Here is a 14,850-nt window from a genome sequence, read left to right as displayed (position 1 = left end):
ATATGTGAAGAGAAAAAGAACATAAGAACATAAGAAGTAGGAGCAGAGGTAGGCCATACGGCCCCTCGGGCCTGCTCCGCCATTCAATAGGATCATGGTTGATCCGAACCTAGACTCACGTCCACTTCCCTGCCCTCTCCCCGTAACCCCTAATTCCCTTATCAGTGAGGAAACTGTCTATCTGTGTTTTAAATTTATTTAATGTCGCAGCTTCCACAGCTATCTGAGGTAGCAAATTCCATAGATTTACCACCCTCTGAGTGAAGAAGTTTCTCCTCATCTCAGTTTTGAAACGGCAGCCCCTTATTCTAAGATTATGCCCCCTAGTTCCAGTCTCACTCATCAGTGGAAACATTCTCCCCGCATCCACCCGATCAAGCCCCCTTACAATCTTATATGTTTCAATAAGATCGCTTCTCATTCTTCTGAATTCCAATGAGTAGAGACCCAACTTACTCAACCTTTCCTCATAAGTCAACCCCCTCATCTCCGGAATCAACCGAGTCAACCTTCTCTGAACTGCCTCGAGAGCAAGTATATCTTTTCTTAAATATGGAAACCAAAACTGTATGCAATATTCCAGGTGTGGCCTCACCAGTACCCTGTATAACTGAAGCAAGATTTCCCTGCTTTTATACTCCATCCCCCTTGCAATAAAAGCCAAGATTCCATTGGCCTTCCTGATCACCTGCTGCACCTGCATACTAACCTTCTGTGTTTCATGCACCAGGACCCCCAGATCCCTTTGTTCTGTAGCACTTTGCAGTTTCTCTCCATTTAGATAATAACTTGCTCTTTGATTTTTTCTGCCAAAGTGCATAACCTCACACTTTCCAACATTATATTCCATCTGCCAAATTTCTGCCCACTTACTTAGCCTGTCTATGTCCTTTTGCAGGTTTTTTATGTCCTCCTCACTCACTGCTTTCCCTCCCAGCTTTGTATCATCAGCAAACTTGGATATGTTGCACTTGGTCCCCTCCTCCAAATCGTTAATACAGATTATAAAGAGTTGGGGTCCCAGCACTGACCCCTGCGGAACACCACTAGTTACTGATTGCCAACACGAGAATGAACCATTTATCCCAACTCTCTGTTTTCTGTTAGATAGCCAATCTTCCACCCATGCCAGTATATTACCCCCAATCCCGTGATTTTTTATCTTGTGCAGTAATCTTTTGTGTGGCACCTTGTCAAATGCCTTTTGGAAGTCCAAATACACCACATCCACTGGTTCCCCTTTATCCACCCTGTTTGTTACATCCTCAAAGAATTCGAGCAAATTTGTCAAACATGACTTCCCCTTTATAAAACCATGCTGACTCTGTCCGATTAAATTATGCTTATCCAAATGTCCTGTTACTGCTTCCTTAATAATGGACTCCAACATTTTACCAACCACAGATGTTAAGCTAACTGGTCAATAGTTTCCAGCCTTTTGTCTACCTCCCTTTTTAAATAAGGGTGTTACATTAGCAGTTTTCCAATCTGCTGGGACCTTGCCTGAATCCAGGGAGTTTTGGAAAATTACCTCCAATGCATCCGCAATCCTCACCGCTACCTCTCTCAAGACCCTAGGATGTAAGCCATCAGGTCCAGGGGATTTATCCGCCTTTAGTCCCATTATCTTACTGAGTACCATCTCCTTAGTGATTTTAATCGTGTTTAGCTCCTCCCCCCCCATAGCCCCCTGTTTGTCCAGTGTTGGGATATTTTTAGTGTCCTCTACTGTAAAGACTGATAGAAAATATTTGTTCAGCGTTTTTGCCATCTCCATGTTCCCCACTACTAATTTCCCGGTCTCGTCCTCTAAGGGACCAACATTCACTTTAGCCACCCTTTTTCTTTTTATATAACTGTAGAAACTCTTGCTATCTGTTTTTCTATTTTTTGCTAGCTTACTTTCATAATCTATCTTCCCTTTCTTAATTAATCTTTTAGTTATTCTTTGCTGGCTTTTAAATGCTTCCCAACCTTCTATCCTCCCACTAGATTTGGCTGATTTATATGCCCTTGTTTTCAGTCGGATACTATCCTTTATTACTTTACTTCGCCACGAATGGCTGTCTTTTCTTTTAATCCCCTTTTTCCTCAGTGGAATATATTTTTCTTGAAAGTTGTGAAATATCTCCTTGAATGTACACCACTGCTCATGTACCGTCTTACACCTTAATCTATTTTCCCAGTCCACTTTAGTCAACTCTGCTCTCATACCTTCATAGTCTCCTTTATTGAAGCTTATTAGTACGCTAGTTTGAGATCCAACTCTCTCACCCTCCAACTGAATTTGGAATTCAACCATGTTATGGTCACTCATTCCAAGAGGATCCTTTACTAGGACATTTTTTATTAATCCTGTCTCATTACACAGGACCAGATCTAAGATTGCCTGCCCCCTGGTTGGTTCAGTAACATACTGCTCAAGGAACCCATCCGTAATGCACTCTATGAACTCTTCCCCAAGGATGCCCTGCTCAATTTGATTTGTCCAGTCAATATGAAAGTTAAAATCTCCCATGATTATAGCTGTTCCCTTATTACAAGCCCCAACTATTTCCTGATTTATACTCCGACCAATAGAGTTGCAACTGTTAGGAGGTCTATAGACTACGCCCAATAGTGACTTTTTCCCCTTATTATTCCTCATTTCCACCCAAACCGTTTCACTATCCTGATCCTTGGACCCAATATCATTTCTCACTATTGCAGTGATTCCATCCTTTATTAACACAGCCACCCCACCTCCTTTTCCTTCCTGTCTGTCCTTCCTAATAGTCAAATACCCCTGGATGTTTAGTTCCCAGTCATGGTCACCCTGCAGCCATGTCTCCGTAATGGCCACCAGATCATACCCATGTGTAATTATTTCTACCGTCAACTCGTCTATTTTGTTACGAATGCTGCGTGCATTCAGATAAAGAACTTTTAAATATGTTTTGTGACAATTTATTACTGCTTTTACCCCCTTTACTACTTTACCTTTATCTTTCTATATTCTGTCCCTTCCTGACACACTCTGGTTTTTAATTCTCCCACTGCCACCTTGCTCTATTGCCTTCTCCGCTGACATTTTTATTTTTCGCTCTCTTGAAACCTCCCCCCCACTAATTAGTTTAAAGCCCTCTCTACAGCCCTAGTTATTTGATTCGCCAGGATTCTAGTCCCAGCACTGGCCAAGTGAAGTCCGTCCCAACGCAACAGCTCTCTCCTGTCCCAGTACTGGTGCCAGTGTCCTAAGAAGCAAAACCCATTTCTCCCACACCAGTCTTTGAGCCACGCATATAACTCTCTTATTTTATTTACCCTAGCCAAATTTGCTCCTGATGGCAGGTACAGCACAGGTTAAATACCGAGTAAAGCTCCCTCTACACTGTCCCATCAAACACTCCCAGGCCATGTACAGCACGGGTTAGATACAGAGTAAAGCTCCCTCTACACTGACCCATCAAACTCTCCCAGGGGAGATACACCACGGGTTAGATACAGAGTAAAGCTCCCTCTGCACTGTCCCATCAAACACTCCCAGGGCAGGTACAGCACGGGTTAGATACAGAGTAAAGCTCCCTCTGCACTGTCCCATCAAACACTCCCAGGGCAGGTACAGCACAGTAAGATACAGAGTAAAGCTCGCTCTACACTGCCCCATCAAACACTCCCAGGGCAGGTACAGCACGGGTTAGATACAGAGTAAAGCGCCCTCTACACTGTCCCATCAAACACTCCCAGGGCAGGTACAGCACAGTAAGATACAGAGTAAAGCTCGCTCTACACTGCCCCATCAAACACTCCCAGGGCAGGTACAGCACTGGTTAGATACAGAGTAAAGCTCCCTCTACACAGTCCCATCAAACATCCCCAGGGCAGGTACAGCACGGGTTAGATACAGAGTAAAGCTCCCTCTACACTGTCCCATCAATCACTCCCAGGGCAGGTACAGCACGGGTTAGATACAGAGTAAAGCTCCCTCTACACTGTCCCATCAAACACCCCCAGGGCAGGTACAGCACGGGTTAGATACAGAGTAAAGCCCCCTCTACACTGTCCCATCAAACACTCCAAGGGCAGGTACAGCACGGGTTAGATACAGAGTGTCAGCCGTGCCTCAGGCGGCAGCACTCTCTCCTCTGAGTCAGAAGGTTGTGGGTTGAAGTCCCACTCCAGAGACTGGAGTCTAAAACTCTGTGCTGCCCCTCCAGTGCAGTGCTGAGGGAGTAAAGCCCAGTGCAGAGTAAAGTTCCCTCTGCACTGCTCCACGAACAGGCCTGAGCCCCCAACTCAGAAGAGCGCCCTCTGCTGCATTCCACTTGTCTCAGCAGAGGGAGAAGCAGGCGGCGGAAGTCCCGCCCCTCGGACACCCCGATTGGTTGGAGAACCCACCTCAGTCCTCCGCCCGCTCTCTCCCTATTGGTCGGAGCTCCCATCAGTCACCGCCGTGGAGTTGATGACGTGCCCCAGTCCGGCTCCCTGTAGAAGACAAGGGGCTGCGGCGGCTCAATCCGCTCCGCTCCGTGCCGGGAGGGCGCTGGGACGGTGCGGTTTGTATTTTATTTTTATTTATCTCCCCGCCCGCGCTTCTCTCCTCTATATAAAAAAACCTGATAAAACTCACTTTCCGCCGGCGATCTGGACTCTCGCGTTTGCCCGGGCCTTCCCCAGAATGCGGGGCCCTGCGCAGGCGCGGTAGCGGCTCAACTTCGGGAGCGGGGCCCGGCGGCGCATGCGGAGTAGGGGGAGGGGGCGGGGCCTGTTCAGAGGGGGAGGATGATTGACAGGGGCCCAGGGTGTGTGCTGAGCATGCGCGGTGCGGGCCGGGCGCCTGTGGAGCAGGAGAGGGCGGGGCCATGGGGCGCATGCGCGGGGTCAGCTGCAGCTTTAGAGTCACAAAGGGACCGAGTGTCTTCAAATCTCTCCCCTCCTCTTCTAATTTCCTGTAAAACCAGTTTATAAAAGTCATCACTGAAAGTACATAGAAGATAGGACCCGGGCCCAGGGCCTGATTGACGGGAGCTTCCGACCAATAGGGAGCGAGCGGGGCGGGGCTGGAGGAGCGAGCCGGCGGCGGGTCCTCCAACCAATCGGGGAGCCCGAGGGGCGGGACTTGCGCCGGCTGATTGGGACGGAGGAGGCTAACGGGAGATTTAATTTAAATGAATTTAATTTCCCGCCTGCTCCAACCACCCACCCTGCAACGTCACGACGTCGCCGACGTGCACTGACTGACATTGAGCTCTCCACCAATGAGCGAGGGGAGGCGGAGCCTGGAGGACCGACCAATCGCGGCGAAGGAGGAGGCGGGACCTGGGATCGGCCCGCCGCCATTTTGTAAATTTCTCTCCACGGATGTTGCCTGACCTGCTGAGTTTTTCCAGCATTCTCTGTTGTTATTTTGGCCTGGTTAGAATCTGTGATCCTGGGAAAGTTTATTTTTTATGTTCCTTTTACAGCTCAAACCAATTTTATTTTACAGAAGATACTTGTTTTAAACATTGAAGATAGGAGCAGCAGTAGGCCATTCGGCCCTTCGAGCCTGCTCCGCCATTCAATGTGATCATGGCTGATCGTAAAAAAAGCAGTTTGTTTTTAAATTGATGAAACAGAAACAAGGAACCCTGTGGAGCAAATGTGAGTAAAAATATTTTTTCTCCCTGAATTAATTTTTTTAATATTAATTTTCTGCGTTTTTAATTATTAATTTCAAGCCCTTTATTAAGAGAAATATGGACGTGGTGGGGGTTCTCTTAAAGGGACAGGCGCTCTCTTTTTCTATGAGATTTTCATTAAAGGGACCGCGTCCCCGTGGATGACCGATTTTAAAGGGACAGCATCTCCCTTTTTATAGTAATGTATATTTAAGAGACTGACATTTAAATGAGAGCAAATCCCCTGCTCCCGTGAGTGCTTGGCGAGAAATCAGGTGCTGTTTGCACTCACCCCCTCCCAATTCTCTGCCAAGGGAATCGTCGCTAAGCAAAAGGAAAAATATCTGTCATATTGGGCAGAAACAACAAAAACCCAAAACAAACTCAATTGCTACTTGGCCCTAAACAGACAATACAACATGGCTGATTACCTGACCATGGTAAAGGATAGCAAACTGAGAAAAACCTTGACAATGTACAGACTTAGTGAACATAGCCTGGCGATCGAAAAAGGTAGACACAGGCAGACCCGGCTACCAAGAGAGGACAGGATATGCTCTCACTGCAGTCAGGGAGTGGTGGAGACAGAGATGCACTTCCTCACAGCTTGTAGAAAATATCAGGGCATAAGGGAGAATTTCTACCCAAAATTCACAAAAATATGCCCGGAATTCAGAAATTTGAATGACGACCAAAAACTCCCATACCTACTGGGGGAAGAGAGAAATTGTGTAACCTTAGCGGCACACTATGTTACAGCTTGCCATAAACAGAGGGACAACCACTAAATATAAGAAAAGAGTATACACAAATTATATATGAATGTATATTTACACACTCAGGGATATATCTGTTTATACACTGTATGGATAGATCTGTATTTTTGTGTACAACCATGAATGTTTTTCGATGCTTTGGCAACATAAGAAGTACCTTGTCATGCCAATAAAGCGATTTGAATTGAATTGAATTGACAGAAAGCAGAGAGTAGTGGTGAACGGTTTCTTTTCAGACTGGAGGGAGGTAAACAGTGATGTTCCCCAGGGGTCGGTATTAGGATCAATGTTCCCTCTCTTTTTTTGAGGTGCGTGGCCCCTTTAACGGGCTGCACGGCCCATTCAAATTTCCGCGCATGCGCGTTTATTCCATTTATAGGGCGGTGAGCCGGCTGCGCGGGACCTCCAGACCGCTGCGTGGCCACGCAACTTAACGTGAACATTGATTCGGACCACTGCTTTTTTTGATATATATCAATGACCTGGACTTGGGGATCCAGGGCAAAATTTCAAAATTTACAGACGACACGAAACTCAGAAATGTAGCAAACAATGAGGATAGTAACAGACTTCAGGAGGATGTAGCCAGACTGGTGAAATGGGCAGAAACGTGGCAGATTAAATTTAATGTAGAGAAGTGTGATGTGATTCATTTTGGTAGGAAGAATGAGGAGAGGCAATATAAACTAAATGGTCCAGTTTTAAAGAGGGTGCAGGAACAGAGAGGCCTCGGGGTGTATGTACACAAATCTTAGAAGGTGGCAGGACAAGTTGAGAAGGCTATTAAAAAAGCATGCAGGATCCTTGACTTTAATAATAGAGGAATAGAGTACAAAAGCAAGCAGGTTATGCTAAGCCTTTATAAAACACTGGCTAGGCTTCCGCTGGGCACCACACTTTAGGAAGGATGTCAAGGCCTTAGAGAGGGTGCAGAAGAAATTTACGAGAATGGGACCAGGGATGAGGGACTTGAGTTACGTGGAGAGATGGGAGAAGCTGGGGTTGTTCTCCTTAAGCAAAGAAGATTAAGAGGAGATTTGATAGAGTTGTTCAAAATCAGGATGGATTTTGAGAGAGTAAATAAGGAGAAACCGTTTCCAATGGCTGAAGGGACAGAAACCAGATTTAAGGCGATTGGCAAAAGAACCAGAGGTGACATGAGGAAACAGATTTTTACACCAAGTTGTTGTGATCTGGAATGCGCTGCCTGAAAGGGCGGTGGAAGCAGATTCGATATTATAATTCAAAAGAGATTGAGATAAATACTTGAAGGGAAAACATTTACAGGGCTTTGGGGAAAGAGCAGGGGGAGTGGGATTAATTGGATCGCTCTTTCAAAGAGCCGGCACAGGCACGATGGGCCGAATGGCCTCCTTCTGTGCTGTATCATTCTATGATGCTATTCTACACAGATACACACACATACAGTCAGACACACACACACACATTTTTTCTGCATGAACTTTTATTATTAATTTCAAAGACTTTACGAAAAAGGTGGGAGTGGTGGGCGGAGGGCTCTTAAAGGGACAGGGACTCTCCTTTTCAATGTGATTTTAATTAAAGGGACCGAGTCCCTCCTTGCCTGTGGAGGACCAATTTTAAAAGGACAGCGTCTCGAAATCAGGTGCTGTCTGCGTGTGAACCACCTCCTCCCAATTTCCTGCCAAGCGATCCCTGCGGGCACCACTCCACTCTAGGAGTGGCTCCTAGAATCATACAGCACAGAAGGAGGCCATTCAGCCCATCGTGCCTGTGCCAGCTCTCTGTAGAGCAATCCAGTCAGTCCCACTCCCCCTGCTCTGTCCCCGTAGCCCTGCAAGTTTATTTCCCTCAGCTGCCTATCCAGTCTCCCCTTGAAAACATTGAGTGTCTCCGCTTCCACCACTTCCATCGGCAGCGAGTTCCAGGTCATCACCACTCGCTGCGTAAAGTAGTTCTTCCTCACATCCCCCCTGTATCTCTTGCCCAAAACCTTAAATCTGTGTCCCCTAGTCCTTGTACCGTCAACTAGTGGGAACAGCCTTTCCCCGTCTAGCCTATCCAAACCCGACATAATCTTGTACACCTCTTATCAAATCACCCCGCAACCTCCTTTGCTCTAATGAAAACAAATCCAGCTTCTCCAACCTGTCCTTGTAGCTAAGATCCCCCATCCCCAGAACCATTCTGGTAAATCTCCTCTGCACCCTCTCAAGGGCCTTCACATCCTTCCTAAAGTGTGGTGACCAGAACTGGACGCAATACTCCAGTTGTGGCCTAACCAGCGCTTTATAAAGGTTCAGCATAACTTCTCTACTTTTGTACTCAATACCTCTATTTATGAAGCCCAAGATCCCATATGCTTTGTTAACCACTCTCTCAATATGTCCAGCCACCTTCAGGGACCTACGCACATTAACTCCCAGGAACTCCCTGGAGCACTGTCTACAGTTCTGGGCACCGCACCTCAGAAAGGATATACTGACCTTGGAAGGAGTGCAGTGCAGATTCACCAGAATGTTACCCGGGCTCCAAGGGTTAGATTATGAGGAGAGATTACATAAACTAGGCTTGTGTTCCCTGGAATCTAGAAGGTTAAGGAGTGATTGAGGATTTTCGGATTTTGAAAGGAATTGGTAGAGTAGATAGAGAGAAACTTTTTCCGCCGGTGGGGCAGTCGAGGACAAGGGGACATCACCTTAAAATCAGAGCCAGGCCATTCAGGAGAGAAGTTGGGAAACACTTCTTCACACAAAGGGTGGTAGAAGTGTGGAACCCTCTCCCACAGGAAGCAGTCGATGCCAGCTCAATTAATCATTTTAAATCCCAGAGCGATAGATTTTTGCTAGACAAGGGAGCAAAGGGATATGGAGCCAAGGCAGGTGGGTGGAGTTAAGACACAGATCGGCCATGATCTCATTGAATGGCGGAACAGGCTGGAGGGGCTGAATGGCCTCCTCCTGTTCCCATGCTCCTATTTACTCTATCAAAACCCTTCATGTTTTGAACACCTCTATTAAATCTCCGCTGCACCTTCTCTGCTCCAAGGAGAACAATCCCAGCTTCTCCAGTCTCTCCACGTAACTGAAATCCTCTGTGTATTTGTCGTGGGGCAGCAGGCTATAGCAAACAGCTTTCTTAAGAACATAAGAAATAGGAGCAGGAGTAGGCCATTTGGCCCTTCGAGCCTGCTCCGCCATTCAATAAGATCATGGCTGATCTTCTACCTCATCTCCACCTTCCCGCCCGATCCCCATATCCCTTGATTCCCCATGAGTCCAAAAATCTATCGATCTCAGCCTTGATTATACTCAATGACTGAGCCTCCACAGCCCTCTGGGGCAGAGAATTCCAAAGATTCACCACCCTCTGAGTGAAGACATTTCTCCTCATCTCAGTCCTAAATGGCCGACCCCTTATTCTGAGACTGTGACCCCTGGTTCTAGACTCCCCAGCCAGGGGAAACAGTCTCCCAGCATCTACCCTGTCAAACCCTGTAAGAATTGTAGATGTTTCAATGAGATCACCTCTCATTCTTCAAAATTCATGGGAATATAGGCCCAGTCTCCTCAATCTCTCCTCATAGGACAATCCCCCATCCTAGGAATCAGTCTGGTGAACCTTTGTTGCACTCCCTCTAAGGCAAGTATATCGTTCCTTAGGTAAGGAGACCAAAACTGTACACAATACTCCAGGTGTGGTCTCACCAAGGCCCTGTATAATTGCGGTCAGACTTTACTCTTATACTCCAATCCTTTTGTAATAAAGACTAACGTACCATTTGCTTTCCTAATTGCTTGCTGCACCAACGTGTTAAGTTGAGAAATGATAAAGGCAAGAAGTCACTTGTGGGAGTGGTGTGCAGGCCCCCTGACAGTAACCACACGGTAGGATGGAGTATAAAGGAAGAAATAATGGGAGCTTGTCAGAAAGGTATGGCTATAATCATGGGGGATTTTAATCTACATATAGACTGGAAAAATCAGATGGGCAAAGGTAGCCTAGATGAGGAGTTCATAGAATCTTTTTGGGATAGTTTCTTAGAACAGCACATTCTGGAGCCAACCAGAGAGCAGGCTATACTAGACCTGGTATTGTGCAATGAGATAGGATTAATTAATGACCTCATAGTGAAGGCGCCCCTAGGTAGCAGCGATCATAATATGATTGAATTTTACATTCAGTTTGAGGGAGAGACGAGTGGGTCCAAGACTAGTATTTTAACCTTAAATAAGGGCAATTATGAGGGCATGAAAGCAGAGCTAGCTAAAGTGAACAGGCAAATTAGGTTAAGGGATAGGTCAATAGAGTTGCAGTGGCAGACATTTAAGGGGATATTTCAGAATACACAGAATAGATACATTCCAACGAGAAAGAAAAATTCCAAGGGGAGGACCCACCATCCGTGGTTAACTAAAAAAGTTAAAGATAGTATCAGACTTAAAGAAAAAGCATATAATTGTGCAAAGATGGCTGGCAGGTCAGAAGATTGGACAGAATATAAAAAACAGCAAAGAATGACTAAAAGATTAATAAGGAGAGAAAAATGAGAGTACCAGAGAAAGCTAGCTAGAAATATAAACACTGATAGTAAAAGTTTCTATAGATATTTAAAAAATAAAAGAGTTAACAAAGTGAGCGTTGGTCCTATAGAAAGTGAGTCTGGGGAATTAATAATGGAAAATAAGGAGATGGCAGTTGAATTGAACAGGTATTTTGCATCGGTCTTCACTATAGAGGATTCAAGTAACATCCCAGAAATAGCTGTAAATCAGGAAATGGAAGGGAGGGAGGAACTCCAGAAAATTACAATCACCAGGGAAGTGGCCCTAGAAATACTAGATGCATTGCTGGTCATCTTCCAAAATTCGATAGACTCTGGAACAGTTCCCATGGATTGGAGGGTAGCTAATTTTACCCCACTATTCAAAAAAGGTGGTAGAGAGAAAACGGGGAATTACAGACCAGTAAGCCTGACATCGGTAGTGGGGAAAATGCCAGAATCCATTATAAAAGATGTAACAGCAGAGCAGTTGGAAAACAGTGACAGGATTGGACAAAGTCGACATGGATTTACAGAAGGTAAATCGTGCTTGACTAATCTACTGGAATTTTTTGAGGATGTAGCTGGTAAAATAGATATGGGAGAACCAGTGGATGTGGTGTATTTGGACTTTCAGAAGGCTTTCGATAAGGTCCCACATAAGAGATTAGCGTGTAAAGTTAAGGCTCATGGGATTGGGGGCAAGGTATTGAATTGGATAGAGAACTGGTTGGCAGACAGAAAGCAAAGAGTTCGAATAAACGGGTCTTTTTCCGAGTGGCAGGAAGTGACTAGTGGGGTACCGCAGGGATCGGTCCTAGGACCCCAGCTGTTCACAATATATATTAATGATCTAGACGAGGGAACTAGATGTAATATCTCCAAGTTTGCAGACGACACAAAGCTGGGTGGGCGTGTGTGCTGTGAGGAGGATGCTGAGAAACTCCAGGATGATTTGGACAGGTTGGGTGATCGGGCAGAAGCATGGCAGATGCAATATAATGTGGATAAATGCGAGGTTATCCACTTTGGTGTCAAAAACAGGAAGGCAGATTATTATCTGAATGGCAATAGATTGGGAGAAGGGGAAGTGCAACGAGACCTGGGTGTCCTTGTGCACCAGTCGTTGAAGGTAAGCATGCAGGTGCAGCAGGCGGTTAAGAAGGCAAATGGTATGTTGGCCTTCGTAGCGAGAGGGTTCGAGTACAGGAACAAGGATGTCTTGCTGCAGTTGTACAGGGCCTTGGTGAGGCCACATCTTGAGTATTGTGTGCAGTTTTGGTCGCCTTATCTGAGGAGGGATGTTCTTGCCATGGAAGGAGTGCAGCGAAGATTCACCAGACTGATATCTGGGGTGGCAGGAATGACGTGTGAGGAGAGATTGGGTCGATTGGGCTTATACTCGCTGGAGTTTAGAAGAATGAGAGGGGAGCTCATTGAAACTTATAAAATTCTAACAGGACTAGACAGACTAGATGCAGGAAGGATGTTCCCAATGGTCGGGGTGTCCAGGACCAGGGGTCACAGTCTAAGGATAAGGGGTAAGCCATTTAGGACAGAGATGAGGAGGAATTTCTTCACCCAGAGAGTGGTGAACCTGTGGAATTCTCTGCCACAGAAGGCAGTGGAGGCCAATTCATTAAATATATTCAAGAAGGAGTTCGATATATTTCTTAAGGCTAAAGGGATCAAGGGATATGGGGAGAAGGCAGGGACAGGATACTGAGTTTGGATGATCAGCCATGATCTCGTTGAATGGCGGAGCAGGCTCAAGGGGCCGAATGACCTACTCCTACTCTATGTTTCTATGTTTCCCTCACTGATTGCGGCTCTTCACCAACACCGACTTTACAAAGAAAGCCCCGTGCGGCAGCCTGGAGCTCGGGCCCAGCGCACAGGCGCGGGGGAGGATGATTGACAGGGGCCCAGGGTGTGTGCTGAGCATGCGCGGTGCGGGCCGGGCGCCTGTGGAGCAGCTGAGGGCGGGGCCATGGGGCGCACGCGCGGGGTCAGCCACAACTCAGTGCGGCGGCCGGAGTGCTTTCTGGAGCGCGGGGCCTTGTCGGGATTGCAGCCGCCGTTACTGTTGATCTTTTCAACCAACTTGTGCAGCAGCTGGGGCCTGAAAATCAGCTTCACTGCCCCTGGGCTGGGAAAGGGGGACATGAGACAACATTCTCCCTCTTACCCCCTTTCTAAACTCCTTTTACAGAGTTTTAGAAGTGGAGCATTTACAGACAGGAAGCTCAAACCAAACATCACCACAAGATCTGACAGAGTTGCTCAATTCATCAGGACCTGAATATCATCGGCCTTTACACATGGAAGGAGAGAGCAGTGATCGCAGTGCAGACAAACTGCACACATGTTCCCTGTGTGGACTCGCCTTCAGCCGATTGCCTGCCTTGGCGAGACACGTGCTCCGTCACACCGGGGAGAAACCGGGTAAAGGTGGGGATGGTGGGAAGGGATTCAGTTCCCCGTCTACGTCAGAAGTTCATCGGCGCAGTCACCCCGGAGACAGTCCGTTCACCTGCTCCGTGTGTGGGAAGGGATTTATTTATTCATCCCACCTGCTGAGACACAAGCTTGTTCACTCTGATGAGAAACCATTTAAATGTTCTGACTGCGGGAAGAGCTTCAAATACTCCGGGCATGTGAAGGAACACCAGCATGTTCACACCGATGAGAAACCATTTAAATGTTCCGACTGCGGGAAGAGCTTCAAATACTCCAGGGATCTGAAGGAACACCAACTTGCTCACACCGATGAGAGACCATTTACATGTTCCGACTGTGGGAAGAGCTTCAAATGCTCCAGGTATCTGAAGCAACACCAGCTTGTTCACGCCGATGAGAGACCATTTACATGTTCTGACTGTGGGAAGAGTTTTAAATGCTCCGGGACTCTGACCAGACACCAGCGAGTTCACACCGGGGAGAGGCCATTTCCCTGCCCCTGCTCAGTGTGTGGGAAGGGATTCACTTACACATCCCACCTGCTGAGACACCAGCTTGTTCACACTGATGAGAGAGTGTTTAAATGTTCTGACTGTGGGGAGAGCTTTAAAAGCTCCAGGGTCCTGAAGCGACACCAGCTTGTTCACACTGTTGTGTAGCGCAGGGCCCTGTAGACAGCTGGGGTGACATGAACGTGGAATGGATGAATGTTTTATAAATTCTTGTACTGCTGTTTAATCTTTCAATCTGTTGTGCTGATGATTCCCTTGATTTGACTGTTAATGTTATTTTTGTTTTTCTCCTTATCACAGGCAATTGCCTATTAAAAGTCAACCATCACAACCAATAAAACATGTAACATAACCAAAAAAAGTTTAAAGGAAACTTAAATTAAATTAAAATTCTATTTTCGGTGGTGATGATGCACGCCAGTCCCTCCGGTACCCACCGGTCACGGAAGGCCTCGAGCGCACCGGTGGACTGTTCATGTTATTACATTGAATGTACAGCACAGAAACAGGCCATTCGGCCCAACTGGTCCATGCCGGGGTTTATGCTCCACACGAGCCTCCTCCGACATATCCTCCGATGTTTATCTGGCTTCTCCTTAAATACATCTATGTTGTTCACCTCAACTACTCCTTGTGGTAGTGAGTTCCCCATTCTCATCACTCTCTGGGTAAAGAAGTTTCTCCTGAATTCCCTCCTGGATTTATTAATGACTTATATTTATGGCCCCATAAATATGATGAGATTCTGTTAAGCTGCCCAGTATGTTGTTGTACTTTGTCTTTTTCTGATGAATGAAACATTACTGAGCCCCTGTACCCGTGTTATAGGATGAAGTGCCAGACAAGTGAAGGCACAACGTCTGGGTGTGAATCTAATAATAACCTCACGGACCGTATAGGTGTGTTAACCAGACGGGCTTGTGGTTATAGTCTGGTCA

General features: G+C 46.5%; 1 protein-coding gene across 1 annotated transcript; it reads left to right on the top strand.

Annotated features, from left to right (window-relative positions):
- Nucleotides 1–4,447: 4,447 nt before the first annotated feature.
- Nucleotides 4,448–14,364, top strand: LOC147084135 (uncharacterized). Its single transcript, XM_085979852.1, has 3 exons — nt 4,448–4,530; nt 5,468–5,622; nt 13,153–14,364. The coding sequence occupies exon 3, from the start codon at nt 13,262–13,264 to the stop codon at nt 14,057–14,059; it is 798 nt and encodes a 265-aa protein (XP_085835978.1). The 5' UTR covers nt 4,448–4,530; nt 5,468–5,622; nt 13,153–13,261; the 3' UTR covers nt 14,060–14,364.
- The last annotated feature ends 486 nt before the right edge of the window (nt 14,365–14,850 follow it).

The sequence above is a fragment of the Somniosus microcephalus genome, unplaced genomic scaffold, assembly GCF_052327205.1.
Source record: "Somniosus microcephalus isolate GS21.2 unplaced genomic scaffold, FLI_Smic_1.0 scaffold1, whole genome shotgun sequence".
Taxonomy (NCBI): Eukaryota; Metazoa; Chordata; class Chondrichthyes; order Squaliformes; family Somniosidae; genus Somniosus; species Somniosus microcephalus.
The sequence above is the reverse complement of the archived record's forward strand: the minus strand, read 5'-3'. Positions and strand labels throughout refer to the sequence as shown.